The 9,844-nt window shown below is 43.2% G+C and overlaps 1 protein-coding gene across 1 annotated transcript in view; it reads left to right on the forward strand.

Moving 5' to 3' along the window:
• The window catches only part of hfm1 (helicase for meiosis 1), a 201,026-nt gene that overhangs the window by 167,850 nt on the left and 23,332 nt on the right, over positions 1 to 9,844 (forward strand). Inside the window, exon 29 of the mRNA XM_043698772.1 lies at positions 3,260 to 3,363. Within this exon, the coding sequence (XP_043554707.1) occupies positions 3,260 to 3,363 (104 nt within the window). The remainder of the gene's footprint in view (positions 1 to 3,259; positions 3,364 to 9,844) is intronic.

Raw genomic sequence — 9,844 nt, forward strand, 5'->3', positions numbered from 1 at the left:
ACCATTTCTCAATTTTTTAATACATATGCTGTAATCCCATCTAAGAAATCAGTCTGAATTCCCCTTGGTTGTGCATCAGACCCATTTTACTGCATGAGCTTAAGTAATTAACCCTTATGTGATGACACTGGTGATTTGGATTTAGAATTATTAATCTTATACAGACAAATTTCCATTTTTGGGGCCGCTGGCAAATGGCAATGCAGTGAGGCATATTTCCTCCAGAGCTTTGGGAGACTAGTGAAGATTCACTAGGTAGCAGAAGACTGCAATGGTAGAATAATCCCACAAAAAGATGTTAGTGCTGAAATTGAGGGGAATAAAAGCATGCCAATGGCTTTGAATTTGCCCACTGGTCCTGAAAAGATGACTCACATAAAATATTTTGATGTTGACCTGTTTTTAAGTTGACAATATTATTGTTTCCCTATTGACTGAATTACTCAGCTTAGGTCTGAACATGATCATTATATTTAACTTTTTGGTTGGGAGATGTATGTGGCTTGAGAAGAGCAAAACTATGGAATGTAGAAATATTATATTACTTTTAATAACTGTATTAAGCCTTAATAACTCAGGAAACCCATCTGGAAATTTATTGTTGCACACCAAAATACCACCACTACTCATGATGTACAGAGGCAGCCCGGGACAGACAGTTCTCCAGACCCATTCATTTTCTTTCATATCCAAAATAGGGAATAGGGTCTGCTTTACTTTTGAGACCATTGATCACACACAATTGAATGACTTTCCCGCCATCAAATCACTGATTTTTTTTCCAATAACTGATCCAATAACTAAATTACCTATGCAGCCAATTAGGTATTTAATTGCAAAGTTACAGGCACTGGATCGGCTTTTTTATATCTGGAAGTGTTCTCACACAAAACTTCATGACTTCCATGAAATCACCATATCTCCATGACTTTGGTTTTGTTTTTAACTATAAACCACCACCAGTAATTGCCCATGCATCCAACTAGAAGTTTACATGCAAAGCCCGTTCTGGGCAATGCAAACTATTAAAAGTGAGGTTGGGTTGGGAGATTGACGAGGGACTAAATCAAAATGGAGTTGGAAGGAGAAATAAATGCATCTCCCATGGTGCCCACCTCTTTTAAGACATTGAGAGCATTAATGGATGCTGTGTGCTCCCTCTCCAGGCAAACCCAGGCACCAATGTAATCATGGAAGAGATGCAGACAGTTGGTCTTCATAGCTCACCATGTGGAGCTATTTATAGCCAGTTTGGTCAGGCACAGGAGCAGACCCACAAGGAGGTCCTCCGATCTGACCACACCCCTCAGCACTGGATGCCCAAAGATCAGGACCATAGGACTGAAGTGTAAACAAAAACACAATAAAAAATTGTTTCAAATAACTGAACAGGGAATGAAACCAAAATACATATGATCCACAGACTGCTCAGCACCACAAAATAAATAGTTGGGCTGGAGTCCATGAAGCACAGAAATCTGCTATTATAAGGGACAGCTTCATCCTTACCCAGGTCCCACATAGAGAGCTCTCCATTGGGAATAGGGTCTGCCTTATTGTTTTCATACTTAGAAGTACTGTCACACACAACTGAGCAACCTCCCCACCACCAAATCCCCATGACTGTTTTGTTTTGTATTGTAAACTACTAACCACCACCACCACCACCAGTAAAACACCCAGATAGTGGAAAAGCTCAGGCAGCATCTTAGGAGAAGGATAGTCAACAAGCATAAGCCCAGGACTCTCTTGCTCCTTGGATGCTACACTTTTCCACCACTTCATTTTTTGATCATGGAACAGTTGTCAGTGGTCAGAAAAAATCCATTTGGTTCACTAATGTCCTTCAGGGAAGGAAATCTGCCAGCCTTACCTGGTCTGGCTTAAATATGACTGCACACCCACAACAATGTAATTGACTCTCAGCTGCCCTCTGGACAATGAGAGATGAGCAACGAATGCTGACCCAGTCATTGAGACTCACATCCTGAATTTAAAAAAAACATCAAAAATGAGAGAGGGGCTAGGGAGCACAAAAAGGGACTAAATCAAAATGAAGTTGAAGGGTAATATAAAGCACTGTGCCCCATGATGCCCACTCATCTCTAAAGGCATTGAGAGCATCACCTTCTCCAATAATACCTGGACATGAACATTACTGCAGAAGAAGGGCAAACAATTAGTAGAGAAGAGGGTCTCCTTTGTAAGGGATTCAGGCAATGAGTTCCAGCTGGGCAGGCAGCTGCCTGGAATCAAGGGAACTCATACTCAATGAGCTCCACAGGGAGATTAATTGTGAATCCCTGTAGGCTTTTTAGTAGTTACCACAGCCAAGAATAATTTTATTTCCATGAATGCCCCAGTGTAGAATCCATGCTGTTGCTGGGCTAATATCAACTGGACCACAAACAATTGCAGGAGAAAGTGAGGACTGCAGATGCTGGAGATCAGAGTCAAGAGTTGGTGCTGGAAAAGCATAAACAATTGCAGCAATTTCCTGAACTGAGGTGTCATATAGTTTGCAGAGCAGGCTCCTGAAAGGATTACCATCATGTTGCAGCCTATCTCACAGAATAGGAAATTCTACCAATGTAGAAGCAAATTACAGCAGATGCTAGAATCTGTACTGAAAATAACAAGTGCTGGAGATCACAGTGGGTCAGACAGCATCCATGGGAAAAAAAAACAACTAATGTTTCAAGTCGAGACGATTCTTCATCAGAGTTCTGATGAAAAGTCATCTTGACTTGGAACGTTAGCTTGCTTTCTGTCAATGGATGCTGTTGGCCATGCTGTGATCTCCAGCATTTGTTGTTTTCAGGAAATTCTACCAATGTTGCAGTAAGATTAGAAGAGCTGTGAGCATTGCTAATGTGATTGAAGTGTTATAATTGATGTGCTTAGGAAGCCCTTGGAACAGCCTGGGAATTTTACAAAGACATTCAAGTGGTAGAATAGAGTCAGAGTAGGCTTCCAGCAGATCCTGTCTTTTTGGGCTATTACCATTATCACCCAGGAGCCCCAGACCCTTAAATACCACATGTATGAATCAGGTGGGGAAGTAGCAGTTAACACAGTCCAAGCATAGGCAGGAAATTCAGATGCTGTCTCACCCAATGTGAAGTGAGATTCTTCTTCATGATCCAAGCCAAGAAATGAGAAAAGAATATTTCTGTTCTGAATACCTAAGCACCAATTCGATTAGTGCACTTCTGAATAACGCACCAGGGTACTAATCCTGATTTTGTCCTATTATTAGAGATTCAGCCCTGCTGAAATCAGGAAGCTGGATGAAGAAAATTGAAGTTAAAAGGGCCTTCAAAGGTGAAGAATTAAGTGTTAATCTTATAAGTTCTGAATATGGTAAGTCAGGTTTATGTTGTCAGTGTAGTTTTTAAATCTATATTTAAAGAAGAGCAATTTCAACAACTGAGGACAGAACCCTTTATGACAGTTTCCAACTGCTGTGATATTTCCTTCATCAGTTTAAAAAGAGCTCTGTTTAATATAATACTAACCATTGTGAATTGTATGTCATTACCTCGAGTAGTTCAGTTTCTGCAGTTATTCTTCTGACCAGTTTTGCCTTTGTTTAGCTGTTTCACATTATTCCATGCATTTTTTTTAATGCATTCTGGAGAAGTTTGCAGTCTCTGTTTCTTAAAATCTAAAGGTGAAGACCTGCATCAGCAACAAAATAACTTCAGAGCATACAAGAAAAGTTACTAGCTTACATTTCTGGCACTTTTCACAACTTCAGGACATTCATAACACTATAACGGGAACCGATAGCCTAGACAGTTGCTAGACTGGTAATCCAGAGACCAAGTTTCTGGGGACCAGGTTCAAATCCGACCATGGTAGACTTTAAATTCAGTAATAATCTGGAATTAAAAGGCTGATGATTGCCATCAAATCATTGCGAACATCTGACTCACTGATGTTCTTTTGGGAATAAAAATGCCATCCTTAACTGTGATTCCAGAACCACAGCAATGTAGTTGACTCATAACTGCCCTCTGAAGTGGCGTAGCAAACCACTTAGTTGTATCAAGTTTAAAAAATTGTGATTGTACCTATACAACTTGCACTGGTACAAGAATGCGCCTCATCACCACCTTATTTAGGACAACTAGGCATTAAATGCTGACCCACATCCGTGAGTGAATAAACAAACAGAAATTAGGTAATGACCAGGAAAGCCTTTTTTGAAGTTGATCAATAAATATTGGCCAGGTCACAAGCGATAACTCCCATGCTGTTCTTCAAAGCTGTGCTAGGGGATCTTCTACATCTACTTGCAAAGGCAGACCATGCTTCGTTTAACATTTCATTGAATGTTGCACATGATAGGAAGAAACTGCAGATAGCATTGGATACAAATGTCTATGACCCTGACAACATGCTAGCAGTAGTACTAAAGACTTGTGCCCCACACTAGCCTAATGGTTATGGCACAGACTAGTTGATGACATGGAAATTGTCCACTCTAATCTTGCAGTAACTCATAAGTCAAACTAACCACAGCCTTCTTGAGGGCAATGAGGGGTCAGCAATAAATGTTGGCCTTGCCTTCGATGTTTACAAACCAAGAATGGGCATATCATTAAAAGGAGAGCCCTACTGACTGTGTAGCACTTCTTCTGAATTGCCCGTGTCTTGGAGTTGGACTTTAGCCATACCCTATGACTTCATAGTGAGTGCTCCCACTTGACACCTAGCTGACATGAACATTAAGAACATCCTTAAGATCTTTAGCCAGGAGAAATAAAATTAGGTGCTGACATTGACAGGATTGTGCCCTGTTGGACCCTGACGTCAGAACCTTCCACTGTTGTGGAAATAATTACTCAGCAGTGATTGACCTGTATGGACTTGAGGAAGGTGTTTGACAAGGTTCCCCATGGTAGACTCGTTAACTAGGTTAGATGACATGTAATACGGGGACAGCTAGCCATTTGGATACAGAACTGGCTCGAAGGTAGAAGACAGAGGGTGATGGTGGAGGATTGCTTTTCAGACTGACCAGTGCGCCACAAGGATCGGTACTGGGTCCACTGCTTTTCATTATTTATATAAATGATTTTGATGTGAACATAGGAGGTATAGTTAGAGTTTGCAAATGTCCTCAAAATTGGCAGTGTAGTGGACAGCGAAGAAGGTTACCTCAGAATACAGCGGGATCTTGATTAGATGAGCTGAAAATGTGTTGCTGGAAAAGCGCAGCAGGTCAGGCAGCATCCAGGGAACAGGAGAATCGACGTTTCGGGCATAAGCCCTTCTTCTTAGATGAGCCAATCCGTGAGTGGCAGATGGAGTTTAATTTTGATAAATGTGAAGCGCTGCATTATGGAAAGGCAAATCAGGACATGATTTATACACTTACTGGTAAGATCATGGGGAGTGTTGTTGAACAAAGAGACCTTGGGGTGCAGCTTTACAGTTACTTGAATGTAGAGTCGCAGGTAGATAGGGTAGTGAGGAAGGCTTTTGGTATGCTTGGCTTTGTCGGTCAGAACATTGAGTATATGAGTTAGGAGGTCATGTTGTAGCTGAACAGGACATTGGTTAGGCCACTTTTGGAATATTGTGTGCAGTTCTGGTCTCCCTCCCATAGGATGGATTTTGTGAAACTTGAAAGAGTTCTGAAAAGATTTACGAGGATATTGCTGGGATTGGAGGATTTGAGCTATAGGGACAGGCTGAATAGGCTGGAGTGTTGGAGGCTGAGCCTCACTCTCTGCAACTGGATCCTCAGTTTCCTGACCTACAGGCCACAAACAGTGAAGATTGGGGACAATATTTCATCCTCACTAACACTCAACACTGGAGCCCTCCAAGGGTGTATACTCAGCACTACTGTAGTCACTGTATATCCATGACTGCATCACCAAATACCAGACTAATGCAATTTACAAGTTCGCTGATGACACCACTATAGTCAGTCGAATCTCAGACGACGACAAAACAGACGACAGGTGGGAGGTGGAAGACTTGGAAAAATGGTGCACTGAGAAGAACCTAGCTCTCAATGTTGGCAAAACCAAGGATTTTTTGCGGAATTTTACTCATGCCTCTCGACACATTAACAGCACAGAGGTGGAACAAGTGTCAAGCTCCTGGGAGTGGTCATCCACAACAAGCTTTCTTGAACTCTTCATGTGGATGCAACAATGTCTCATCTTCCTCAGACGGCTGAGGAAATTTGGCATGATGGCGAATGCCCTTGCCAACATTTATAGGTGTGCCATCTAGAGCATTCTATCTGGATGTATCACGACCTGGTATGGCAACTGTACCATTCAAGATCAGAGACAGTTACAGAACTCGGCCCGGACAATCACAAAGCCAACCTCCCATTGACAGAATCCATCTACCAGGCCCGCTGTCAAGAAAAGACTGCCAGCATTCTCAAAGATCCATCCCACCCTGGCAATGCTTTTCTCCAACCTCTACCATTGGGGAGAAGGTACAGAAGCCTGAACACATGCACCAGCTGGTTTCATAACAGTTTCCACCCGACTGTTGTTAGAATACTGAATGGACTCACAAACTCTTAACATTCACCTGTACCTATGTTTTTGTTTTTGCCGCTGTTTACCTATTATTTACTTATCTATGCTACTTAACTCTGTGATCTGCCTGTATTGCTCACAAGGCAAAGCTTTTCACTGTGCCTCGGTACACGTGACAATAAATTCAATTCAATTCAATTCAATTCAAGCGTGACCTTATGGAGGTTTATAAAATAATGAAGGGCATGGATAGGGTAAATAGCCAAGGTCTTTTCCCTACAGTGGGGGAATCCAGAACTAGAGGGCATAGGTTTAGGGTGAGAGTGGCAAACTTAAAAAGGACCTAAAGGGCAATTTTTTCATGCACAGGGTGGAGTGTGTTTGGAATGAGCTGCCAGAGGAAGTGGTGGAGGCTTGGGCCAATTACAACACTTCAAAGGCATTTGGATGGTTATATAACTTGGAAGGGTTCAGACGGATCTGGGCCAAGTGCTGGCAGATGAGACTGGATTAATTTAGGATATCTGGTGGGTATGGACAAGTTGAACCAAAGGATCTGTTTTCCTGCTGTATTCTGTGATCCCAATTTGACAATGAGTGGCTGGAGGAAAGGCATGCCACCTAATTAAGGCAAGCTCGCATCACTAGAGGACCAAAAATAGGCCCTTCAGCACTGAAGAAAGTGCATGCTCCTTTTTCAGGTAGGGGAAGGGTGGAATTTTGAGGCACCTCTCTCCACCAATTTATGGTTTACTGTAGTTGTGGCTGTGTTCGCTGAGCTGGGAAGATTAGATTCCCTACAGTGTGGAAACAGGCCCTTCAGTCCAACAAGTCCACACCATCCCTTCGAAGAGTAACCCACCCAGACCCATTCCCCTACTCCTTACTAATGCACCTATCACTATGGGCAATTTAGCATAGCCAATTCACCTGACCTGCACATCTTTGGACTGTGGGAGGAAAATGGAGCACCCAGAGGAAACCCACACAGACACAGGGAGAATGTGCAAACTCCACACAGATAGTCGCCCGAGGCTGGAATCGAACCTGAGTTCCTGGTGCTGCGAGGCAGCAGTGCTAACCACTAAGCCACCGTTGATTTGCAGACATTTCGTCCCCTGTCTAGATGACATCTTCAGTCCTTTGGAGCCTCCTGTGAAGCGCTGCTGTACTATGTCTTATGGAATTTATTTGGTCCCATTTCTGCTGCTTCCGGTTTCTGGTTCCGGTTGGTTGTTGTCGTGGCCGGTACATTGGGTCTAGGTTCAGGTGTTTGTTGATGGAATCTGTGAATAGGTGCCATGCTTCTCGAAATTCTCTGACTGTCCTCTGTTTAGTTTATCCTATGATCGTTGTGTTGTCTCAATCGAATTTGTGGTCCATGTCATCTGTGTCTATGGCTCCTAGGGGCAGCTGATTGTGACGTTTCGTGGATCGGATTGGTGTTCGTGGATGCAGATTGCTAGTTATCTGTCTGTTTGTCCCATATAATGTTTTGTGCAGTCTTTACATGGAATCTTGTAAATTATGTTAGTCTTATACATGATGAGTATAGAGTCTTTTGCTCTGGTGAGTTGTTGTCGGAGTGTGGCTGTCAGTTTATGGGCTGTCATGAATCTGAGTGGTCGGAGAAGTCTGGCTGTTAGTTCCAAAATGATTTTTATTTGAGGTAGTGTGGCTCATAGCACATTCTCATTGCATTGTTTGTTTGGCATCTGCAGTTGAAGTTGCGGGGAATATCCGTTTAGATTAGATTCCCTACAGTGTGGAAACAGGCCCTTCGGCCCAACCAGTCCACACTGACCCTCCAAAGAGTAACCCACCCAGACCCATTTCCCTCTGTCTAATGCACCTAATGCTATGGGCAATTTAGTATGGCTAGTTCACCTGACCTGCACATCTTTGGATTGTGGGAGGAAACCTGCACAGACATGGGGAGAATGTGCAAACTCCACACAAACAGTCACCCAAGGGTGGAATCGAACCTGGGACCCTGGTGCTGTAAGGCAGCAGTGTTAGCCACTGAGCCACCATGCTGCCCTACTTGGTGAAGGTTATGTAGAGGTGTTCTTCTCTTCACAGATCAGAAGTACTGCAGTGTGTTGTAGGTCTTTTGAACAGGGTCCTAATGCAGCTTCTCTTGTGTGTGTTCAGGTGGTTGAATTTGTAGTTTAGGATCTGATCCGTGTATGTGTGGCTTTTGTGTACACTCTTGTAGTGCATTCACTATTCTGTGTTCTACCCACAATCACATCCAGGAATGGGAGTTTGCTGTTGATTTCCTCCTTTCTCATAAATTTGATCCCTGTGAATGTGGTGTTGATAATCTGATACATGTTCTGGATCTCTGACCTCTTAATAATTACAAAAATGTCACCCACATATCTGATCCAAAGTTTGGGTTTGTGGGAGGGTAGTTTGTTCCAATCTTTGCATCACTGCTTTTGCTATGATCCTGGAGATGAGTGAGCCCATAGTTGTCCCATTGATCTGTTCAGTTATTTGATTGTTGAACAGACCAGATCCTGAACTATAACAGCAACCACCCGACACACTGCAGCACACCCAACCTACAATGAGAAGAAGAACATCTCCACAGTCTTCACCAAGAACGGATATCCCCGCAAATTCATCTGCAGATGCTTAACAGACAAACAATGCAACGAGGACATGCCACAACCCAACACATGAGCCATACTACCTTATATAAAAACCGTCTCGGACCTAACAGCCAGACTTCTCTGCCCACTCAGATTCATGACAACCCATAAACTGACAGCCACACTCAGACAACAACTCACCAGAGCAAAAGACCCTATACCCATCATGCACAAGGCTAATGTAATTTACAAGATTCTATGTAAAGACTACACAAAACACTATATAGGATCAACAGACTGGCAACGAGCAAACCACATTCACAAACACCAATTAGTCAATTGACTAATTGACACCAATTAGTCAAACATGGTGTTTGACCTCTCCATCTCCATCAGTGACGACCGACTTGACACTGACATTTTTTACAAACCCACCGACTCCCACAGCTACCTGGATTACACCTCTTCCCACCCTATCTCTTGCAAAAATGACATCCTGTATTCCCAATTCCTCCGCCTCCGCCGTATCTGCTCCCAGGAGGACCAGTTCCACCACAGAACACACCAGATGGCCTCCTTCTTTAGAGACCGCAATTTCCTTTCCCACGTGGTTAAAGATGCCCTCCAACGCATCTCATCCACATCCCGCACCTCCGCCCTCAGACCAAACCCCTCCAACCGCAACAAGGACAGAACCCCCCTGCTCCTCACCTTCCACCCTACCAACCT

This window comes from Chiloscyllium plagiosum, chromosome 11 (assembly GCF_004010195.1).
Source record: "Chiloscyllium plagiosum isolate BGI_BamShark_2017 chromosome 11, ASM401019v2, whole genome shotgun sequence".
Lineage (NCBI taxonomy): Eukaryota > Metazoa > Chordata > Chondrichthyes > Orectolobiformes > Hemiscylliidae > Chiloscyllium > Chiloscyllium plagiosum.